Below are 24,834 nucleotides of genomic sequence, written 5' to 3'. Positions count from 1 at the left end.
ATCTTAAAATTTGCTGTAGAGAAAGGCATACTAAGAGTTCAAAGGCTCAAGTTGTTCAGAGCTCAGCCAAACATATCCAGAATCCATTTGAAGTTTTAATTTTTCCAAACAGCTTCAACGAAGTACATTATGAACCAGAAAAGAAGAAAATGACTTCTAATGGCTATTTTACTGATGCAGCAAGTTTTAAGAAAAACCTTGGTAGTTTCTTGATTGTGTTACTCCATATTCTAAAGAACACTCAGAGATGTTTACCAGGTAAACAAATCCCTGAAATACAAGATGAGTGTTTAACAGTAAAATTCATCAACAAAAGAGTATTCCAGTTCAGAGAAGTGCTCTTCAGACTCACCAGAAAGGGAGATCCCTAGTCCAGTGGAGCCTATAAAAAAATATATGAAGGATATACAAACAGCTGCAAGTGCAGTCACACAAGAACTTCTGAATCATATTCCACTGCTTATAAAACCTTCTGTGCCAGTGTTTTACCATTTTGGGTGAAGTTTTTCCTCGTCTTTTCAAACTAACAGTTGCTTGGGAAAGTTGCCCTAAAAGCGGTTCAAACTTTCTCAAAAGTGAAGCACATTTTCTTTGCAGGGTATAATGTCACAGGCACCGTGTCATTTGTCTCATAGAAGGGGACATTGTTCCCAGTAGACCTTCCTGGCACAGACACATCCATGCAGAGAGAAGAACATTAGCAGGCCATTGATCCCTATTATAAACTGTTTGCACTCTGCAACTCTTCTGCTCTTTTAAAAGGAAAAAAAATAGCTCCTGTGTCTTGACATCAAATTTCAGGTTTCCTACCAACTTGTCAAGGGCATAGTTACACATATATGCCTTTAAGCTGAAAATTGGCTGTGATTTATCAAAGTCAGAACGGGAAAAATAATGCAAGTCTTGCACAGATGGCTTTTTTTGTAACATAACAACTAATAGCCTGTCAACACAGTATTCCATTTACAGAACCTCAACAACGGCCTGCAGTCTCTTTCCTGAAGGCATGTGAGGAGGCAAATTCACTGTAATGGTGTCCTGATATCTTCTATATAATGTGTGATTGTATGCAAAGAGAAAAGTCATGTATCTTTAAGGTGTGCAAAGATATTTAAGGATGCAAATTCTGTAGTGTCAGGCTTTGCTGATTATCTAAATGAAAAGATTATTTACCCAATACCTGAAGCCTGATGCATAAATAAAAACTTAAATGATCTAAATCAAGGGTGTCACACTCATTTTCACTGGGTCCATATCAGCCTCGCAGTTATCTTCAAAGGGCCAAATGTAATTTTAGGACTATATGAATTTACATCTATAAATATATATTTATACACATATATAAATATATAGATATACTATATAAATTTACATTTAGGCAGCCCTAAATCAGACAGATTTCTCCACATCCAGTAAGGAAATCTGTAAAAAGATGTTCAGTGCTCACAGTAAGAAAGATATTTGAAAAACAAAACAAATCAAAAAACCTGCATTCAGAAAAAAAAAAAAAAAAGGCTAAGCTAATACCATAAAATCTCATTAGGCTTTAGTGCCAGATTCTCCTTCAATGTGTCTCTCTTTAAACATTTTAGGATTCTGCTCGAGCTCTGACTAACCCACAGTAGCATGGAAGAAACATCTGCTGGAGTTTCTTTAAAAGGAATTTGAAAAAAAAGCATTTCCAACTCACACATTCAGCACAGTCCACACATTACCTGCCAGAAACTTACCTTTCTGTGATTGTTTCTCTGAGACCACTAGCAACCCCTTTCACCACCGTACTAGCCTTTGGCGTCAGCACTACTTGAGATATAAAAAAGGAGCCCTTCTTTCTTCTTTCAGTGATTGATGCCTGGAGGAACTGAATGAGTTTTTCTGGATCTGTTGTGTTTGCCCAGGGAGCTGGCATCATCTGGCCTGGCCAAAGAAATGGTACCTCGAGAGCCACTGGACTGTGGTAGAACACCAGCACCTGGTGTTCTTTTTCCCACAGGTACTGGAGGCTGACTTCATGGGCAAATATAGCAGGACACATTTTGTTTCCATATGTGTCTTTGAGCATTTGAACAAGCTTTTCATGATGGTATTTCTGCATTCCATAGAAGTGATTGAAGTCCAAGAATACCACTTCTTTTGGGTGGTCAGTGAGAAACGCATTGATCTCTTCCAGACCTTCCTTGACTTTGGCACTGAATAAACCATGAGCAAAGTAGAGTTCATTGTCTGGGTCTCTGGGCTTGGTGGAAATTCTAAGGTCAAAATACCGTATACCTGCCCCCAGCTGGCTGGTGAAGTTCATGGTCTGTGTAGCCAACCACTTCCTCATCAGCTTCTTAGCCACAGTCCCAAAAACAGACACAAAATTCTGGACCGTCTCTGGCTGTTCAGGCCCAACTGGAGAGGCTTCATCGATGTAGAAGCTAAATGAGTCATGAGACCCTAAAAACACAACAGAGGAAAACAATCAATATTGTATTCGCGTACTAAAAGACATTAGTGATTCTTTCTTAACAAACGTAATTTTCAGACTTATACCAACACTCACCAGCAGACATTTCTCAATACACTACATTTGTCTGGCAGCATTTACCCTATCAGTACCTCACAGAGACTTGAAGGAAAGGTAGTGTCTGTTACACTGCTTGTCTGTGCACTTCCTCACTCTCTTCTAGCTCTTACTTATGCCATTAAGCTCACTGAAGTCAGCAGGCTTCAAACATCAAAGCAATCCTGGTGTAACTCCAGCAAAGCTAGTCACATAATAAATCCCTAAAGCCAATGAGGAGGGTCTGGCCCTGCACACTGAATCATGCACTGTCTAGTTTGCAGAACCAAAGAATTGACCAAACCAATCCAACAACATCTCATATACACCTTTATAGACAGCTAAAATATGAGTTGAAAAATACCAAGGACATGAAATTTTGCAATCTTTATCTTATTTCCAGTCTGATCTGGTCATCAACAAGGTTACTGAATGTTGTTTTCCTTTTTAAATTGACATCTAATTTTTTTTTGCTTTCCTGTGTTATGTAAGTACAACAGAGCCAAGGATAACACTGCATTCTACTGATAAAATACAGAAACTCCACTGCATGCTCTTGACAAGAACAAGACATGCTACTTAGTCTGTCTATGCACAGAAGTTATCATTTTCCATAACATAACACAGTTGAATACAAGTAAGACAATTTGCTACATAAAACTCCCTCTGTCTCAAGGTATGTCCACTAACAAAAATAAAAATAAATTAAAAAATAAAAATAAACAAACAAAAACCAAACAACAACAACAAAAAAACACCCTAAAAACAAACCAAAACCAAACATATTTTGCTCAGCATGTACATGAAAGAAGATGATGAAGCTAAGAACACCTGTGAACACATGATCATTCCTCCGTAAGGGACTTCTTCTTGCTTTATGAGGAGATGAGCTGACTGTAGGAGATGCACATTACCCCTGCCTACCACCAGCCTTCTGAATAGCTGGTAGTGAAATCTGGCAGTTGAAACAGAAGTACTGTCTGGCTGCAGACAGAGCCACACTCCTGCTGTCCCAGCCAAAGGGGATGCTTCTGGTTAGACTCAACTGGGTAAGGAGGTCTGCTCCTCAGCCTACATCACACCACTTGCAGAACTCCTTCTAGGTCAGCTGGACTTGTAGTTCTGAAATGGACTGTAGCACTAGGCCCTCCGACATCCACATCCTAGCAAAAAAATGAGTTCAGAGCACAGGTCTTGCCTGCTGCTTGATGCTTTTGTAGGTGTTTTTCAAAATTACTTTCCAAAGCACACATGCGGTGGCAAATAAGTAACACACTAATGAAATCCTTCTAGTCAGTCATTTCTGATGGCAAGGCTATTTTAACTGAACTGGAACAAACCCTATAAACTGAAGTGACAGCTATAACATTTTCTTCTTTAACAATAAATGGAGTCATGACAAATCACGTTAGACTCTGGCTTGGATATGGCTTTGTTCAATCTGAGAAATGTCTTAAAATTTTGCACACTCCTGCTTTTTATGGCTGTCTCTTTGAACTGCATTTGACTTTAAATATTAGATAAATTTTCCATTTCGATGAAGATTTCCACTGCTAAGTGTTAAAGCAATAGCATATTCCTTGCAGAACATGATTAGATCATTGAGTATCTGGTTACACACTGATATCCCAGGGGACCAGATCTCCATGCAGAATTTTAATGGTAAAACAAATGCCACTTGTGTTTCAACAGTATTACAGGGAAAATCAATGAGATACATTAAATGTTCTGCTCAGTGTAACCCACACTAATCTAGAAATCAAAGCAAATCCAGTCTTGTTTAAGGCATAGTTATTGATATTAGGAAGGGATGAGTCTTGCAAACTCTCACTTTGGTCACTGAAGTCCCTTTTATTTCAGTAGGATTTTATGTCAGAATAAGTACTTATATAAACATGATCAACTGATTGCAACGGTAGGCTCAAAATGGTATTACGATTAATTAAAGTATTTGTCCTTTATTGTGTATTCTACAGCCATTGGACTGCTTAAGTTAAGAGAGGCAGGACAGTTCTCACAGCAGATAACTAAGGTGAACAACTTGTCAGCAGGTAGCTTTTAACTACTGGTAATGAAAAACACAGAGAAATAGAGTGTAGTGGTGGGGAAACACCACAGTTAGACGTGACTGGGCTTTACAAGGAGGACAGTTTAGAAAAATATTTTTCTTAATTAATGTCTTCATGCACACATTTGATCCTAAAAATAAGGATCCCTATGTGGAAGGTACAGAAAAGACCACACAGTGCATTAAGAACCTTCATGTTTCGTAATGCAAATAAAGAAACTGTCTTAAATAGTACAAAAAGAAAATGTCTTGACTTGGCTGGCACTGAATGAAGCAGATGTCAGCTATTCAAGAGTATGTAAAGATTCCTCCTGATAGAAAAATACAGCAAATGTTCTGTCATGCTATATGCATATGTAATTTGAACAGGTCATTTAAACATTTATTTTCATCATGCATACATTCACATTTCCTTTTGCCTTCATCCTGCCCTGTTGTGTTAACCAGTTTACTGATACAACAAAATCCTAACACTGGGCAGAGCAAATTAGAGTATTTTTGTATGTTCTTTTCCACTGTCATGCTGAAAAATCACTATGTTCCTAGCAACGAGAGAATTCTGTACAAACATGCACTTGTTTTTAGCAACCAGGTTTCCTTCCGACATTGCTTTGGTGCATGGGGACATTCCAATCCTACTTTGTCACTGGGAAGTGGACTTGCAGGTTTTCTGTATCACCAAACCTCAGGTCCTGTGAAGACAGGATGCAGAGTATATTCAGAAATACTATATGCATTGACACCTCCAATCTTTGGAAGCCAGCCGTGCTTGTACATCAGCTATCTTTATTATAGTTGGGCAAGGAACACATTGACCTAATGTACGCGACAGTCTCTACAAGACTTCACTGCAAGCTCATAGAGCTTGTCCAAAGTCACGCAGGGAGGAGGAATAAGCTGATCTTCCTCTTTTGTGCAAACTTATTTTCTCACTCGTTTACCATTGTCTAGCACTTCCTTAGAATATCGCACACTGTTTTCTCGCTGATTCAACAACATAACATTGTTGATCCAAGAAGTCAAGGATGAAGGCTCATGGATGAGTATCACAGAGATAGCAAACAAAGTGTAAACATGGTGTGCATATGCTACAGACTTCCCAGTCAATAAAAGAAAGTGGACAAAGCCTTATTCAAAAAACTGGAAGCCTCATAATTACAGGGCTTGTTTTCACAGGAAGACATTTGCTGGGAGAGCAGAACAGCAGGACACAGGCAATCTGGAGAGCATCAAAGACTTTTTTTTCTGCAGGCAGTCCTTTAAGGCACACTGCTGAACATCGTATGAATTAAGGAAAATACGGCTAGGGACATGAAGGCTGATGACAGCCTTCACCAGAGTGAATATGAGATAATACAAGAATTTAAAATACTGAGGAAAGCAAGTAAGGTAAATAGCAGAATAAAGATCCTGTATTTCAGAGAAACAGTCTTAGCTTGCTCAGGAAATTGGTAAGGGGTAGCCTATGGGAGAATTAAGTGCCGAGGGACTCAGAAGAAATGGCTGAACTTGAAAGACGATGTCTCTAAAGCACATGAACAGTGTGCAAGAAAACAAGAAGGTAAGGCAGGAGGCAAGTTGGACTGAATTAATAACTCCTGAATGAACTCAAACTTTAACAGCCCTGTACAGAAGGTGTAAGCATGGACAGACTTCCTGGGAGGAACAGAGGAAGAACGTATAGAGGGAGTTAGGAAGGGCGCAGCTTAGTTGGAGTTCCAGCAGGGGACAGGAAGCACAATAGAGAGCTCCTGAAGATTCAGCAGCAGCAAAAAGGAGCAAGGAGAATGCTGGGTCACTACTGAACAGGGCAGACCTCATAATATGGGACAGGGAAACCACTGAAGTACTTGGTGTCTTCCTTGCCTTAGTCTCACTGGCAAGGTCTGCTCTTAAGCACGCCATGTCTCTTCCTACTACTATATCTTTTTCAAACTGCTTCTCATTAGTAAAACGTCACTGAGTTAATGATTACTTATATATATTAGACACACATAAGTAGTTGGGACAAGACAGGATTCATCTGAACATGCAGAAGGTGCAGGCCAAGATCACTGTAAGGCTGCCATCTCTCACCTTTGGCAGGTCATGTTGACTGGAGGAGGCAAAAGTTACAATCATCTTTGAAACGGGAAACTGGGCAATCTAGGGAATGACAGCCTGGATTCATTTCAGTCCCAGGGAAGATCACGGAAAGCATTTCCAGCTTATGAATGGTAAAAAGGTGACTGGGAACAGCTACCATGGACTTAGCAAGAGCAAATCATGACTGACCAACCTGACTGTCTTCTAGAAGAGAATGATTTGCTTTGAGGAAAACAAACTTTTACTTCAGCAAGGCTTTTGACACAGTCTCCCTTCATATGCTTGCAGTCTAACTGGGAAGATACCAACTACAAAAGTGCACTATAAGGTATGCAAAAAACTGTCTGGACCATTAGGGTCAAAAGGTTGTGACTGAAGGTTCAAAGTCTAACTTGCAGTGGATTGCAAGCTAATTCTGTTTAACATCTTAATCAATGACACAGACAACATGATGGGGAGCACCCTCAGAAAGTTTACAGCTGAAACCAACTTGTGGGAAGAGGTTAATGCTCTTGAGGAGAAAGCTGGTATTCAGAAAAACTCCAGTGCAGGAGAACAGCTTGATGACAGGAACATTAAGAAGTTCAAAGGCAAGATGGACCCAGGCCAGACAACTCCATTCAGTAGCACAAATTGGGACAAACTGCCTAGAAAGTGCACTGCAGGAGACAACTTGTTCACTTGGACATCAGGAAAAAACAACTTCCCCACAAGACCAGCTAAGCCCTGGACTGGGAGCCCAGCAGGGCTATACTCTATGCCTGGTTCTCAAGGCTTGGCTCAATACCTCATCTAACTTGGAGGTAGCTCTGTCTTGAGTAGCGGATGGACCAGGTGACTTCTGGAGATCCTTTCCAACACAATTTATCCTGTGTCTGTTTATTCCCCACTACCACAAGATTAAAAAAAAAATATACATATAGATATATTTAAAAGATTCGCTTCTTGTTTCTCAGCCTTAGGAGTAATTATCAAGAGACATTTAAAATGTCTGCACCAGCCATGATCCAAAGAACAAAAGTGGCTAGTTTCAACCACCAAGACATAAAAATTTCATGAAATTAGATGTGGCCAAAATAATTTAGATCTTCAGGAGTAAAATGTGCAGTATCACTTAGATTGCAAGATAACAGCTGCTAGGACTTTTACTAGGGAGAAGGGTCTCCTGTTTTCTTTACTGAATTCCCTTAACGGGACAACTGGGAATATACAACCCACTGCAGCTCAGCTATGGACATATTTATGGCTTCCCTGGAGGGCTGAAACCCCCATTTAAAAAATAATTGGGCTCACAGTTGAAAAAAGTCCCTCAGGACATGCGTTTCAGTTCAGAATCGTTTCTTCAGTCCCATGGAGATTTACAACAAGGCACAGCAAAACTACTATTTTTGGTGGCTACGCTTTAATATGTCATTCATAAAGCTGCCAAGCGTAGCTGAACTTCACTGTGCCCTCTCCTTGCCTCACCGTTGGCTCTGGCCGTCCCTTGTAAGAACAGCTTGGTAAACCACCTAAAACAAAGGCACTGAACCGAACAGCACTGCTTGACAGTAATCACACCTTGGAAATCCACAAGTCACAGAAAAAGCACAAAGAAGCAAATTTTAAGGTTTTCGCATATTTTACTATCTTCCTCTTTTCCCACAGATTTCAAGATCCTCCCGTCTCTGCACTGCAAGTTATCCAACAGCTGTTGCAAGTGGAGTCTTTTACTGCTGCTTTGGGTGTCATTATGAGCTTTAGCTGCTGTTGTCTTCCTATCCTGAGGAGATGACATCCCCTGGTGACTATCCCTGAAATGTCACATGCAGTGCAGCCTGACTTTCTTGAAAGCACCTTTGTCAATGAGGGCTCTACAGTGACTGATAGCAGATCAGAAAACATTTCTTAGATGCTGTGGACAACAGCTAAGACAAATTCCATGACCTCTGGTACACTGGAGACCAACGCACATGTTCTTGTAGTCCCATGTGATCTGTTCTCACTGACTTATTTGGCCTTAAAAAAAAAAAAAATCAATCAAACAAGGAAAAAGACCTATGAATCTTCACATGTAACACTGCAATTTCAAGGAATAGCAAAGCCTAGTCATGAACACTAGAGCTGGTCCACCTCAATATTGTGTTTCCACCTTTTTAAGATGGTTGAGCACTGTTTTATCCATCCAAGCCACACCACATCCCAGGAAGTCAAGACGTATGGCGAAGAGCAGTGCAATTCAGACTTCGAAGTCCAGTTACCTTTAGCATTCAAACCTTTTGGATGATACAAGCTTCACTTGATAAAAAGATTACTCAGGAGAGCAAAACAAAAACAACTAGGCAAAAAAAGAGATTACAGATCGTGCAGTGACTCAGCTTCCCCACGTGTAACCAGCTCCCTTATCGGCTGTTCTTCTAGTGTCATCACCAGTTATGCACCCCTGACACCAACCAAAGATCACAGAGCTCAGCCACCTATATACACTCAGCTCTCCACGACCCAAAGGCATAGGAAGAGAGGCAGACACTACCTCAGGTAATTAAAAAATCCAGAAAAGGAATGAGTCAGAGTAAAAACAAGAGCAGACGTATGACCCGTTCTTGTACCCAGAGGCCCAGTGGCTAGGTGTCTGATCCCAGAGAGATATAGGGAGAGAAAGCAATCCCCAAAGCTTTTGTTACGTTTTGTGCCTGAATTAAGAAGCCTGCAGAGACAGAGCTGGCCGGCTCCCAGGTCTCACCCACCCAAACCCCGTGGTCACAACCAGACAAACCTCTATGGTTAGCCAAGGGTGCAAGTACATGGCGAGGAAGGTCATCCACAGTCTTGTTCCCCCACATAAACCTCCAACAGTCACATCAGATTTCTACAACTCCCCACCTATGAGTAGTTCCCTCTCTGCCCCTGAATCAGCCCAGCTTTTCAGGCAAGATTGCCTGTAGCACCAGCAGCATGACACCTACCTTTTGGCTTTCTGAAGGCTCAGAAAACCTTCTCAATGGAAAACCAGAGCAGCGGATGCTCTTTCCAGAGTCCTGGCCAGCCAAACAACCACACATTCTTGTAACTTAGTCTCACTGTGGAAATTGATATTTTCATTAAAAATAAAAAAAAATAAAATTGGACTTTTCTTTACATGAGAGGAATACTTTTAAAATGGGTAAGAATGTCTGTGTTTTATTCAAGTGAATCGTCTGATTAGAAAGTGAGAAAAAAACATTTTATAAGCCTCCATTTTGTAGGTGGTGAGCTAGCCCATACATAAATCAAACTGAATCACCCCCTCTCAAGCAGTGAAAGCAGAAGAGCTACTTCGCTTTTTGTATATAAAGCCATAAAGTTTCTATTGAAACAACGACAAACCAAAATGAAGACATTTTTAAAATAAGCCCATTAAACAAAATTGAAAATTCTGTGAGGTTACATGAACACAAATCATTCCACTTCTTAAATCAAATCTTTTTCCAGGTCATTACAGCACAAACAACTTTATATCCAGACCACTAAATCTTCCAAACATCTTTAAACTGTTAAGTAAGCATTTTAATTATTTCAAACTGTAACTACAGGGATGAATTAACTTTGGTTTTCAATGGAAGATTACTGATAAAATACAAATACATAGCCCAATTCTAAGTATGCTTAACTATTTGAATTATTTTAATTATGTGCACGAATGTCTGCAGGAAAGAGCCTCATTTTGCCTTAGCTTCTTTCAGAAGAATAGAATTCCAGTTTGCTTTGGAGTTACATTAACACCAAATAAATTGAAGTCATCAAATATTGCAGAGCAAGAAGAGGCAAGCAGTGACAAAAGAGAAAATGTATTCTGGTCATGTTTTAGAACGTAAGCAAAAAAGGTGACAGAAGTGACAGAGAATTAAGCTATTAAAGTAACATTTGTTACATGACTATTAAATTTGCAAGAATTTAGATTCTGCTGCAAATAGAGCACAATCACAATTTACCTATCAGATATTCATTCCCCAGTCTGTCCACATCCTCTGTGCCAGACCTACTGCCTCGAATAAACTCTTCTCTTTCTCCACCTGTATCCCTTTCTGCATTGAAGACCTAAGTGACAATGTGAGAAAAGGAAACAGTTGCTTCTTTCCTGCCCTTTTGCATCTCAGAACTGGTAGCCTCTCCCTTAACCTCCACTTCTTTATCTCCTGCAGGAGACGAAGGTCTATTTCCCCTCCATCACTGGGTGAGTCCTGGACTAGTCATCAGAATTGCACATAAACATAACTCAAACCTTGGTTCTGTGCCTAGGGCCATGGCATCAGGAGCCTGCACTGTGCTGCCTTATCAGGACTGTTATTGCAGGCCAAGTTGTGCGCCAAAGGGGCAATCTGAGCAACCAGATAGGTGCACAGTAATTAGTATGCAAACATTTTAACGTGGCTTGCTTGCCAGGGTGAGCAGAACCACTTCGTATTAAAAACCACTTCAAAGTCATATTTTGTCAACTTCTGCCAGGTATGGCTTCTAAAACTGCTTCTGCTATAGGTGGAACTCTGCATTTCTCAGCCAAAACATCTCAGCTGGAGTCACAGGACAGGACAACCACAGATGCACCAACTACTGGATCAATGGACACAGCCTAGAGCTACATGTGGCAAAGTACAAAACATTCAAAACTCAGCATATATCAACTGCTCTTTGATCAATGTAATTCAAAACAGACACTTCATCATTCAGAAAGCCACAAATTAGTTGAGTTTGGAAGAGACCTCTGTAGGTCATCTGGTCCAACCCCCACTTCTCCTGCATCCAAAGAGAAGTGAAAGAAAGAAAAAATATTTGCACAGATTACTACAAATCATTGAAGACTGCTCAAAAAGAGTTGTCTGAACCAGCTAGGAAGAAAGAAGAACTGGTAGTCTAGAGGTGGTATCCCGTATCTAGTGACTACATTTCAGACCTGGAATGACTATGTTTTTGTCCTCCCTATAAACAAATACAATTTTCATGCACAAGAAAGGACTTTAAGTAACTACTTATTCTTGCTCTTCTGGCATCTTCTTATCTATGAAATACTCTTGAGTATCATTTTGGTTTGTGCTTTTGAACGTGGCTACAATGGCCTTCAAGGGAAGCCTACAACTGTTGACACTGCCAGTAATCACCACAACCATGACGAACCACGCTTGACTCAGGCCAAACCTGTTACCATTTTAAGTTGTTTTCTGAGGGACAGCTTGTGGATTATGGCGGTGCCTGCACTGAGGAAGTGTTTCTGGCCACCCGACTGAGCCAAGGTCTTTGCCTCAGGCTTCTTTCCTGTAGGAACCCACTTCCAAAATCAGACTTGTTGGAAGGTGGGGAAGGATTTACTTGGCTTTAAGGCCCAAGATGACAGGCAATTATCACAGTATGACAGGAAACTTTTGCTCAAAATCTGATTAGGTTACTTATTATTCAATGCATACTACATTTAGTGTACATAAAAGTCCCCACAGACTCTTACGGGTCCCTCCTGCAAACACAAAGACCAGCTCCTGCTTCTCTTAGAATACTACATCAGTTAATTCCACATTTCAAATTCTCAATACTCTGTTGAAAAGTAAAGAAATAAGAAAAAACAAACTGTAATTGTATTTCTAGCTCTCCAATGTGAGCACCTTCACAACTACGGGCATCACGAAGCCAATTCTGCTAAAGAAACTATTATTTAAGAGAAAATTAGCACATGCTGCCCTCCTGAGAGCATGTTTCCTCTCTCATGTAATAATTTCTTTACTTTCCTGTTATTATTTGTGTAGGAGGAGGTGCTATGATGTCTTCTGAGACACTGCTAATTGTAGATAACCTCCTACCTCTTCCCAGTCAAACCACCTCCAGAAATATTTTATTGCAGACTTCGTGCAGCCAGCACACAGAAGGCAGCATGCTGAAGCAGTACATGAATGGCAGGGGCTTTCCAAGAGCCCCAGATTATGCTACTCTAAAAGTTCACCATGAAGTGAATTATTAGTTTCATCAAATGTTGGCTCTAAACACAGCAGCCTCTTCTCTGACAAATGTAGGACTGACACCACTGGAAACCTGAAAAGGGGCTGCAAGATCAAGCCACAGCGCAGAGCTGATCACACTAATTCTCATGTTTAATCAGCTCAGTGGAGACCTCGCCCAAGGCCACAGCAGCAGTGGGGCAAGCCCTGAGCAACCGCACTGCTCACCACCTCTCTCTTGCTCCACAGCCGCTAGAGTCAAACCCCACTGCTCTGCTGAGCGCAAGTCAGATTTCCTGCAGACGTCTAAAGGCAAATAGCGTGGGGAACATTTTTGCACTATAGAAGTCGAAATTATTATGTTGAGGACTGAGAGGATCAGCTGGTGTGCCTTGCCCAATATTTTTTACAAATGTGATGTAAACCTCTCAGCTGTACACAGAAGAAAAGGTGGAGGAGGAAGCCAGTAATACCACCTGTGCACATACCAAATGCAAAAAAAAGTCAAGTTTTGGAGGTTTGTGCAGTGCAGTGCAAATTTTAAAAGGTGCAAAAGCCTTAAAATTTTTAAAACCTCTCCTACAATAAGCCACAAAAAAGTTATTTTTAGTTGTTTAATCTAGCAAAACTCTAAAGGTAATTTCACAATGGCTTCTGAGCAGATACATAGCAGAAATCCTGTAGTAGAAGGTGGCTCCCTTCACCAGCAGGCTAAAACCCATCAGGATTCCTGGAACAAGAACTTCAACTTGGACTTAGAAAAATCAGTAAATTGGCTCTTACTCTGGCACAGCAAGAGTAACTACCAATTTTTTAAAATAATCTTTGCATAAGGATTGACCAGGCACCTAGAACATACAGTTTAAGACCATCAAAAGTTACAATTTCAAGAGCAGACTGGACACAACATCTATGGCTTGCATGATACAGGTCAAGCGCTGCGACAAATAGACTGGCACAGCCTTCTCATTTATTAATTTGACTGCGTATAAGAAGATTGAATAGAATACTCTATATCACATTAAAAAGCACCACATACAACCTTGTGTTTTATGGCCAGCTATAATCTGAAGACGAATTATTTACCTAATCACTTGGAAATTAAATACTTGCAAGCATAGCTGTAGCTACTGTCTATCACCAGCACTCCACACATGACAATTTGTCCACGTTTTTGCTTTTTTGGGAACACTGCAAACAAATTTACATGCTGTTTGTTTCTTTTTGCTCTGCAAGCTCATGGCTGTATGTTCAGATGCACCAGAGATCTCAATCAGATCTGACATTTTAGTTAAATGCTAGTCTAAAAAGTACCATATTAGGTATTTTTCTTCATAATTCAGGGACTAGCATACCAGAATGTGAACATGACAGGAAAGAAAAAATAGTAATAGGTATATCTGATTCTAAGCATAAAATTAAATGTGCCAGGAATAGTTTGGGGCATATTTTATTCCACCATCAGCTCAGTCTGCCTGAGTATGTCATCAGCATTTGAGTCTTATCACCTGGGGCAATCAGCAGCACTCAAATTGTGACCCAATAGCTTTGGGAGTAATGAGAAGCTGTGATGATCCCAGGCATGTCTGCTGAGCATGCGAAATGGCATCTCCACACAGCAAGTGCCTTCCCATCACAGTTCTTGTTCATAATCCTAATGCTACCATTGACAGGACAGCCTTGAAGGGCAGTATGCCACTGAGGAATCTTTAAAAAAAAAAAAGAGACCAGGCTGTTGATCTGTTCATAACTCTTCTTTGCCATTCACACATAAAGCACTACTTATTATGTACAGCCACAAGTACTTCAATGTTCACACTCTAAAATACGATCAAACCAGACAAACTCTGCTTTTTGTGCTTTTATTTGATATATTGTAACAGAAAACATTTTTTAATACTCTTAGTAACAAAATACATTTCTCTTGAAATAATTGTTTCTGATTACACAGATCTCTCTCTTGGCACTTGTTGCAACAGAGAACAATTTGGAGACTTGATTCTGCATTTCCCTCATCTCTTGCCTCTCCCTTCTTCTTTGATATACATTTTTTTTTTCTCTGCCGTATACGCAGTATATCCCTTTCCTAAGTCTTGGCTATGTTGATATGTGTATTAGCCTCAGTATAGTTGTTATTTCATTGTGCTCTCCCTTCTCTATCTTAATAAAAAAATAAAAAAATTTAAAAAAAAGTGCAGTATTTGCTATTAAATCTGAGAATCACTACTGAAGAGTTCTAGTGATCTAGCTGATAAAAATTACTTGTACTGCATTTTCTGCATCTTTACCTATAATTTTAAGGCAAAGAAAAGGAAAAAACAGGAGGTGGGGCTGGATAACATGAGATTACATTGCAAAGCCAGTGGAAGAATGATGCCTTAAAACAGGTTTTCTGTTACTTTTAAAATGTCTATAAGAAAGCCACTGTCATCTGACATGGATCTACACAAGAACTTTAAAAGCCAAGATCTTTCAATTGTTTGTACAGGCATCAAACTCTGCTGCAAAGATGCCTGCAACACAAAGAATAAGGACTCCTCCAGCACTGTAGTAAGTGCACTGAGAGTCAGTTTATCAGCACTCCAGGATGGTCTGTCTCAGGGCCGATACTGATGGAATTTTCTATTACCATTCAAGAAATCCAGGCTAGATTCTTTTTCATTTTCTCAGTCACTGAGTTTGAAAAGCTGTGGCAAATTTGAGCAGTTTGTCTGACTCTAGTGGGAGAAAGCTGGGAAAGCAGGTGGGATTCTCTGATTCTCTTTTCTGAATCAGTTTGCAAAGGCTTTCACATGCATATCCTCTTAAAAACACACTTTTAATAAGCTGTCCATATAAACTTAGCTGACTGACCACGTCAAAGCTGAGAGATAACAAAAGGATGTAAAATACCGCAAAGGAAGGGCAAGCAGAAGAAAGCATGTGAAGTGTTACATTTTCACCACTCCCCTTGCTCTGTACCTTTTCTTATTCTTTGGTTGCCTCAAATCTTTACATTAGACATTGCTCTACTTTTGTTTATTGCCTGGCACATTTGACAGACTGCTGCAAACAAAATAACTCCCTTAGCCACTGCACTGAATGCAAGACATGTCTCCCGAGACGAGATGCTCTAGAATAAGTCTCTCTCATGCAAGGTCTCCTCAACTATAAGCAAAGACACTGTAATGTTTGACTTCATGTTCACAAGAGGAAAATAATGAAATATTATCCCTCAGACCCCAAGATGTGAATGGAAAACACTATGTCATCTTTGCCAAATTATTTTTCCTGCAAAAAATCCAGAAAAACAGCCCTAAGCACTTGAAGGAAGTCACCAGTTATGTACATACAAATAAAGTATCTCTCTAGCCCACGGGGTCCCCTGCAGTCAGCTTGCTCTGCCGTAACTCAACAGTGTGCAAAACAATGGGCAGCTGGAGCAACATGACCATGAGGAAGCACATGGACTCATTCAGTAGGCCGCAAACAGAACCCCTCCACCAAGTAACCACTCCATGGTGTTGCTCGCCTTCCTAAGCCCTATTTTACTACATGACTCCCAGGGAAAGCACTACAAAGGAAAAAACCTTCCTAGGAGGTCTCACTGTCTCCTTCACATAATCGGTATTTGACTTTCATACCCAACTGCAGAACAAGGAAAATAACCTCAAAGATTTTGCATGTGAGAGTTCAAGACAATTGTGGCTTTCATAAGATGTTGGCTACAAGACATCATGAACCATGACACAATGACACACTCTGAGCATGCTGGCACACAGAATCTGAGGCAGGCATCAGAGCATGTCCTCCTCACAGCCAGTGCTGCCCTCATGTCTTTCACCACCTTCTTGTGACACGCTTTGCAGCTCAAATTCTCATGGAAGATCTCCAGTCACATGTAGCCACTAACCTTTCTATCAGCATGCACAGAAGGTAAAAATGTGACTGGCTGCATATTGAGTGAAGAAGACTAGAAGATAATGAGACAAAAACCATTATAGAGGTGAATGGTGGAAAAGATACACTCAGTTGGAAAAGGAAAATGCAGAGAACAAGTTAATCAAACCATTTATTTGGTCACTTCTAAATGCAAATATAAACAAGGATGAGCTGTATTTTCACTCCTTGACTGTGAAGTATGGATAGACAAGACACCTCTCTTCAAACAGAGAGGTTTAAAAATAAAACCTATCCAAGCTGGGTACGTTTGCAGCTCAGAGTGGTCCAAGTAAGCACTGTCAGACCAACCAGATGAGGCAGCATCCCCTTTCTGCCAGGGGTTACACCTCAGCAGATGTTTAAGAGCCATTCAGAGAGAGGTATGGGATAATCTGCCATTGCCTCTTCCCCACAGGTTCACAACCTGACTTCTGAATACGGACAAACCCTAAAAAATAAGGCTTAACAATACACTTTTCCAAGGTTTTCATGCTTTCATTTATAACTCTGAATAATCTTCCTATCCATGCATGTGACTTGTTTCATTTTTTACCTTGAAGACCAAGAGATAACACAAAAGAAAAGAATCATAGAACCGTTTGGGGTGGAAGGCAGCTTCAAAGCTCATCTCGTCCAACCCCCCTGCAATGAGCAGGGACATCTTCAACCAGATCAGGTTGCTCAGAGCCCCATCCAGCCTGGCCTTGAATGTCACCTGGGATGGGGTATCCACCACCTCTCTGGGCAACCTGGGCCAGTATCTTACCACCCTCATTGTAAAAAGTTTCTTCCTCATGTCTAATCTGAACGCCCCCTCCTTTAGTTTAAAACCATTACCTCTTGTCCTGTCGCAACAAGCCCTGCTAAAAAGTCTGACCCCATCTTTCCTATAGGCCCCTTGTAAGTACTGAAAGGCTGCAAAAAAAGAAAACATAGCAAAATACCAGCGGCCTAAAGCAATGTCACAATCTCAACCAACAGGCAGAAAACCACCTCACTTGGATGCTATTTTGGCTGGTAGAGCAAATAAAAAAATAAAAATTAAAAAAATCCCAACCAACAATCAAACAAAAAAACCCCACAAGACAAAACACGCCACTCTGTAATACAGGCAAATATTACAAGTGCCACTCTTGGAAGACTCTTAGCTAGGACTGCAAAATGTCACATCACCTGGGGCACAACCTCTCTGGTCCAGGAACACAAAGAGACTAATAATTTCATTTTGCAAACAGAATGGAAACAAATAAAGACACACAGAATAGAAAGGATTCAAGCTGTCAATGACTGCCTTTTATTCATCTTCTCTACCATCACTGAACAGGCAATTTAAAGCCCCATATGATCGATCAGCCTGGAGTCCCATCAAATACGCTGTGCCTAGCAATCCAGCTTTCATCCAGTTCTTCTTGCATTATTTGTTGCTAACAGTATTCCTGTTTGATTCAATACAGCAATCAAATAAGCCAACTATACAATACATAGTACTACAAGAAATGAATGAAACAGTTATCAAATAGCAGTATTCCATTTCCTAAATTTCCAGTCTACAGTCCACACCAGATTCCCAGTTGGCATTTATCAGTAAAGCTCTAATGACCTATTAGGCCAATTTAGACTGCTGCAGATCTGGCTGTTAGTGTTTAGCATTAAGAAGTGAATGAAAAAGCACAGGCAGTACTATTGATTAACTGAATGAACATTCAGCTGATTTGCACTTTGTCCTGGCTCAGGATACATCTAATTTACACTGGATACGCTCATGTCTTTAAAAACAATAATTAGTTTAGCTGTTTCATACTAACACTACATAAATACAACATTTCATAGTAATTTCCTAACATGTAATTGGATAGCAGCCTCAGCCTCTCTCTAACTCATTTCAGCTGTTTTCATCCCCCTGCTTCAAAAGACAACTTTGATACACTAAAACTTACAAATTAGTAAATGTATTTTAAGGACCTTTCAAAGCATCTGAACATGGCATGTTTTCAGTCTTGAGCTCAAAAAAGCTACCTTCTCTTTGAACATCATGGCAATGGCTGCAGTCCACCTAGACTGACTGTGTTTTGGTGTCAACATGACATTTCTTCAGCTTAGAAGTCAAAATATTGTTATCTGCAATAGTTCCACAGCTGGTGATAATGGTAAAGCTGACACTTCCAGTGCAGTGATGATGCCAGCACAAATTCTTTCATGCTCCCTTTGAATTCTCTAACAATTTCTGCATCACCCTTTTCTGCATAGAGATTGCCCTTATTACTCAAGCACGAATATCACAGATCAAACTGCCTCAACATCCCTTTCCAATCCACCCTCTAGCTTTGTGTCATTCTGGTTATTTCAAGACTTTTGCAAGGACTTGCTCAAGATGGCCCATTTCTGATCCAGTTGTGAGATAATGTGAATGCCTTGTGTGAAAGGAGACCCTTTGCTTTAAACCATTAAGTCACTCTTTAGTAAAATGGCACTGGCAGTCAGTATCTTGATTCGAGAGTCCCCCTCTACAGTCAAACACAATGGCAGCTGTTCCTTGCTGCTATTATTGCTGTTTTACAAGAAGACTGTCAAAACTAACTCTTAATCAGACAGTGCCTTTTTTTCTCTCTCTGTTTTTCTTCCGGTTATAGACATATATATTAATTCAGGAATTTGGTAGATTTTGAGTAACTGAGAGCTTTCAAAAAAGAAAAAATAAAGTCCTTGTTATTTCTTTTAGGAAAATCTGTACTGGGAAAAAAACAACCCAGCAAGTCATTTGCAGTTATCTAAAGGTGGATCGTGTTGGACAGAGACCTAGATCTCCATATTTAACTTTGTCTAAAAAGCTTTTTAACAGCCTTAACCTCTCTGTTGGATGCAGAAACGTCCTCCTGCCGGGACAACACTGAAGCTGTGGAGCGTGTAGATCCAAAGCTCCCAGGACACCCCATCCCCCTGACACACAACTGTGACCCAGAGAGTGGTGTGGAAGAAAAATTTAGCACTTTGGTGGAAATCTCTTCATTGCTCAATTGTCATTTCTGCAAAACAGACAATATTAATATACTGTCTCATTAGAAGTCTCCTAGTAATAAGTGCCACGTAGGATGTAGGCATTGCTGAATTTTTAGTTCATGCAGGAACTAGTGCAAGTAGACTCTCAATGGCTTAACAGGTTTGTTAAAGCCTGTCACACACCATAAGGATATCCCTCTCACCCTCAAGAGTCACCGCGCTGCATTGCGACCCTCCAGCCCACAAACCCACAGGGAGCCAGGCACAGCCAGGCCAGTCCAGCAAGCCAAACACAGCCATGGCAGCAGCTGCAGAGCCTTTATTTCATCCTCGGAGGCACTGGGTGCTCCAGATGGTGCCATGAGGAGGACATTGTCCTTCCCTCCCACCCTGGTAGCACCACCGCTGGTTGGACAGATCCTATGTACAACTGTGAAACTTCAAGTGAAAATGTTCAATGTTTTAAGAAGAACGTATCAAAATAATTGTATGGCAAATTATTCCTCACCTATGACAAACACCTAGTCTAATCTTCTGTTACTATCATAGCAACAGTACTGACATATAAACAAAGAATAAATACCTCTTAACAGAGGGCATGTTTTGAAATCTAAACACATTCATCAAAAATGAAAATTTGCAGGAAGCTCCTAAATCTGTTCCTGCAACTGGCAATCAGCCATTTTGTACATTATGTTGCTGACATACTTTAATTAGCTCTAATTTACACATTATAATCACTGTCTAGAAAATTTGCAATCACTTGTTATGAAGCATTTTTGCATCTTTATCAACATGTTGTTGCTTTAATGTTACCGAAGTCAGTAACACAACAAAAAGATCTCTTTTTGCACCATGAATTATGACATTTGCATCTTTCAATTAAGTACACTGTTTTTTTGAAAGGCACATGCAAACTAATTGCTAAAAATATTAAATCTCTCTTCATTGAGTACACTAAAGACAAAAGCAAGAAATCACTCCTTTGCTACAGAGACTAGTATTTTTTTAAGTACATTTCAACAGGACACAGAAACTAATATTCTTCACTTCTTTTGAAGAGCCTTCCAAGCACATGCTTCTATGTTTCTGTTCCCAAAGACCACTGAAATTCTGACTAGCAGTAGTGTGCCAGTTGCTGGGTGTCAATGACATCTAGGCTTTTCCAGGTGAAACAGACAATTTTAAGCCCACATCCAATATCATTGCTACCGAAGAGGCAGGCATTTAAAACTGAAATTAAATAATTCCACCTTTTAGAACAGTGGTGTAGCAGTTGCAGATCTCATTACTATACAGTTCTTCAACATCTACAGTTGATAGCTGAGCATTTTTCCAGGCAGGTTTAAGCAGCCCAGTTATCAAGTGTAGAGATTTATAAATTTGCTGTATCTGCTAGGTGAACTGTAATTCCCCCTAAATAATAAGAACAAAAGGCAAACTTGGTGCAGGTGAATGAAAGCCAAAAGAATAATCAGCACAAAACCTTGAGAAGAATATCTTTGGAATTGCAAGCAATTTTGTCTGAGCAGAGACTGGCAATACAATGGCCTCTTTATTTTCTGGAGTGCACTGCAAGCACAGGTAGTTCTCACTCCAGGTGCTCAGCTGTCTAAAAAATAACAATGTTGAATTGGACTGATTCCCAAGCAAAATATGTATTAATTATATTCACTAACATACCCCTCTGTGCAGAGGTACAAGTCCAAATTAAACACTAAGTGCTTCCTTCTCCCACAAGTGACCCTCCTTTTAATAACTCCAGAAACAAGATAGTTCAATTATTGGCATACAGAAAGCCAGTTTTCATGCCACTGATTAATTTTCACCAGTCAAGCAGCAACAAAGAGGCACACAAGGGCATTGCACTCTGGACAGTAAATGAAGCATTCAAGTATGACGATGCAAGTGTGAATATAGATGCCAGGCACATGTTTTTGTGTATGATGCCACACATAAATGATCCATGGAGAGGAACAGGAGACATATGGTAACCGATCTGTGCTGACATCCATCCATGTCGACTGCATGTTCTATTTAGTGGTTGTACACAGGCACATCACTCAAAAAGTTCGCTCGCCCTGCGTAACAAGAGCTGCAACAGAGGCAGAATCTGCCCCTTAGTGTAGGAGGAAAATGAGCAGTGAGCACAACAGCAGTCCCCACCCTCATGCCACCAGTTAACAGTTTTGCTGTTATGTGACCTTTTGTTCACCATCAAATCATCTCCCTAGCAGTCAAATCGTATGTTTGTCTATTCATCAGATCCTCTGAACATTCAAGCCACCTGTTCACATACACAAAGGCTGTTTGGATTCTTCCTGCTCTCTATTGTGGCAGCTCTATAACTAAGATAGGGAGCTTCCAGCTGGGTATGAGCAGCAGAGAAACACTGCACAGCCAGAAGGGAAAGAGATGTTGGCAGACCACACTTAAAGAGGGAGAAAATTGGTCTGAAAACTCAGCGACAAGTCGTCCCTTTTCTTTTGTGTGTCATTAAAGAAAGATGCTCAGAATAATTACTACAAGAGCTATGTTAAAATGTTAATTTGTACAGTACTCTGTGGAGCATGCAGTTGTGATTGACGTTTTGGCTGGAAAGGGAACCTTACTTAGCAATCTCTGTTTGCTGAATTAAAGTACTAATAGAGGTAGTTTGATAAAAATGATGTCACCCTATTTGAAACCAAGCAGAAGGAAGACTTGTTTTTATGATTTGGCTCCAGTAACTGTACAGTGATATTTAGACAGAGATTTCCAGGATCTCAGTATGGGTAGATTTGAATCCTCAGTATTAAAAATTGTGAGAAGTCTCTACAAAATTCTAGCAGTAAAACCACTCCAGCTGAACACATGCTGTTTGCAGGAGCAGCAACACATTGCATATTTAATTTCATCACACAGATGAACATCCACTTAGCTGGTCTATGTTTATCACCCTGACGTCTTCACTCAATTGTAACCACTTAAAAGGAAGCCTCTCATCTAAACTGGTACGAGTTATCTAAATTCTTGCAGAGACGACAGAGAAAGAGAAGGAACCCTGGTGTACACTTACCTTGTCCACATATAGGTGTCTAATACAAGTTAGGATAAATCGCTAGTGGAGGTGATTGTTTTTCTTCACTCTTTAAATGCGACACACAGCTCACTTCAGGCAGCTAAAATTAGGTGAGATAAATCCCAGCATATATATCTCTGTTATTAATGAATGCATCTTTAAAAGGGAGAGAAATATTATCCCTGTATTACTAATGGGCAAGTTTAGGTCTTGTGAGGCTGAAAGTGATACCTTAAAAGAATGTAAAGTCCCTCTACATGGAATTTAGAAGTTTAAAGCCTGGAACTGTGACCCTGAAAACTCTTCTGTGGCAGACAGGCAAAGAGCAGAAGGTCTTTCTTCTTACCACAGCATTTCCCAAGCAATGAGAGTTGCCCAGAGATGAGTCAGTCTCATGGATGAACAGCTCAGTGCTCAAACGGTATATAATCCCTGTTTGGATGAACAAACTTAAAGCATCCATGCTCTAAATCCCTATTTAGGAAGTAAGTTGTGAGCACACACAAGAGAACATCAGAAAGACCTGAAGGTGGTCAGTAACTCCCAACATCAGGCCACATAGTCTGGAGGAAGGAGTATGGTTAAAGGATAAGAGGAGTGTGTTGTGGAGGGGGAGAAAACAGTTGAGAGTGCAAGATGTCTAGAAATCCAGGCCCACGATATTTTGAACTAAGCACCAGAAATGTTCGTTTTGTTTTGTTGCGGTTTTTTTTTTTAATTTTTACATCTACTCTACCATATTCAGTGATGTTTCCATTTATTTTCTCTCTCACTGAGTTACAATTATAGCAGTGACATCTGTACTGGGATATCCTGAAGAAGTTCTCACCAAGAAGCATGGCTGCCTTGCTCAAGATATGAGCTGGAATATGTTCCACAGAAGCACATCACAGACAGCCTGTATCTCTGCAAGGATCTAACCACTGAAGGATAAAAAGAAATGCATGAAGTAGAAATAAAACCAAAAGAGAAGAAGCAAAAGAAATACTAAGATAATAACTAACAGCATTAAAAAAATGGTCACAGCTCATCAACTGCTTGCTAAGTGCTTCATGCTTTTACATCATGGTAGAGCTCGATTTTAGGGAAAGCCTGGAATAAGACTTCCATTCCAAAATAGTGTTTTGCCCCTTCAGAAATACAGAAAAAAGCTTAAGAGATAAGGTGATGGTGCTTGTGGGAAATGCTGATTCGGGTTCTAGAGAAGGGCCCAATTACTACAGAACACCGGCAAGAACCAGCCCTCCATTGCTCCCAGGACTCACCATTTGGGATGAGTCAAGCTGGGCTTTGAGACCAGGTGTGAGCACACTGTGTGACAGGTAGGGAGGTGGGACAAGGACAAAAGGAAGAACAGCCTGCAAAACCAGAGTTGCTGTTACAAGTCCTGCAGAAGAACACTTGGGAAATGCATCGTTCTCTTTCTGTGATTGCTCTACACAAGCAGTGTGGAGAGAAGTTACAGACCCCCACACAGCCCAGACAGAACCATTACAAACCCCACCCAAACGCTCTCCATAAAGCTATGAGACAGACGTCTTGCCGGGAGAAACAACCTATCACCCTGTAACACTGTGTGGGATAAAATAAAATTACACAAGCCATTGTGGTATTTCTCTCTCCACAACATGAGAACAGTGACCAGATGGTTAGTACTTGGTGGTGCAACGGAAAGCATCATTTGGGATACACTCAGCACAAACCAGGCTGGAGCCCATTTGATATACAGGCAGTGACAGTTTCATGTTTCACAGGCTGAGCTACTCAGACTGTGTTTATTCTTAGATAGCACTAGCATTAGATTAGTGTCAGGTTGCATTTTTGTACTTAGCTTGAAGTCTGCTGCTTCCATTTCAGGCCTGGAGAAAGGTTTCTATACCTAAAGGTTTATCCAATTTTTTTCCAATTATAGCTGCTGGTCCTCAAAAGATATTGTCTTTTCTACATGCCTGGGACTATCACAGCTGTAAGGAAACTACTACAATACGGGAAGGTACTGAATTTCATGTCTAACTGCAGATTGCCCAAAATGAAGAAAAATAAACCCACGTTACCATTTAGTTCTCAAATTTACATGCCATACCCAGAAAACCTATACCCCCAAACCTCAAAGTATTTTGCATTTTTAAGTACCATATGGAACTAGGTAGAAAATTTCAAACACTGAGAAATCATCCCGTTCATGCAGCTCCACAGGAAATACTTAAAAAACAGAAAT

General features: G+C 40.4%; 2 protein-coding genes across 3 annotated transcripts in view; both read right to left on the bottom strand.

Moving 5' to 3' along the window:
- Nucleotides 1–24,834, bottom strand: part of LOC136114746 (large ribosomal subunit protein eL37) — a 354,179-nt gene that overhangs the window by 134,178 nt on the left and 195,167 nt on the right. The gene's annotated exons all lie outside the window — the stretch shown is intronic.
- The window catches only part of PLCXD3 (phosphatidylinositol specific phospholipase C X domain containing 3), an 87,100-nt gene that overhangs the window by 28,683 nt on the left and 33,583 nt on the right, over nucleotides 1–24,834 (bottom strand). For both annotated transcript variants that reach the window (XM_065861598.2, XM_065861599.2), the window contains exon 2: nucleotides 1,731–2,439. In XM_065861598.2, coding sequence (XP_065717670.1) covers nucleotides 1,731–2,439 — 709 coding nt within the window. The remainder of the gene's footprint in view (nucleotides 1–1,730; nucleotides 2,440–24,834) is intronic.

Source organism: Patagioenas fasciata, chromosome Z (assembly GCF_037038585.1).
Source record: "Patagioenas fasciata isolate bPatFas1 chromosome Z, bPatFas1.hap1, whole genome shotgun sequence".
NCBI classification, from domain to species: domain Eukaryota; kingdom Metazoa; phylum Chordata; class Aves; order Columbiformes; family Columbidae; genus Patagioenas; species Patagioenas fasciata.
The sequence above is the reverse complement of the archived record's forward strand: the minus strand, read 5'-3'. Positions and strand labels throughout refer to the sequence as shown.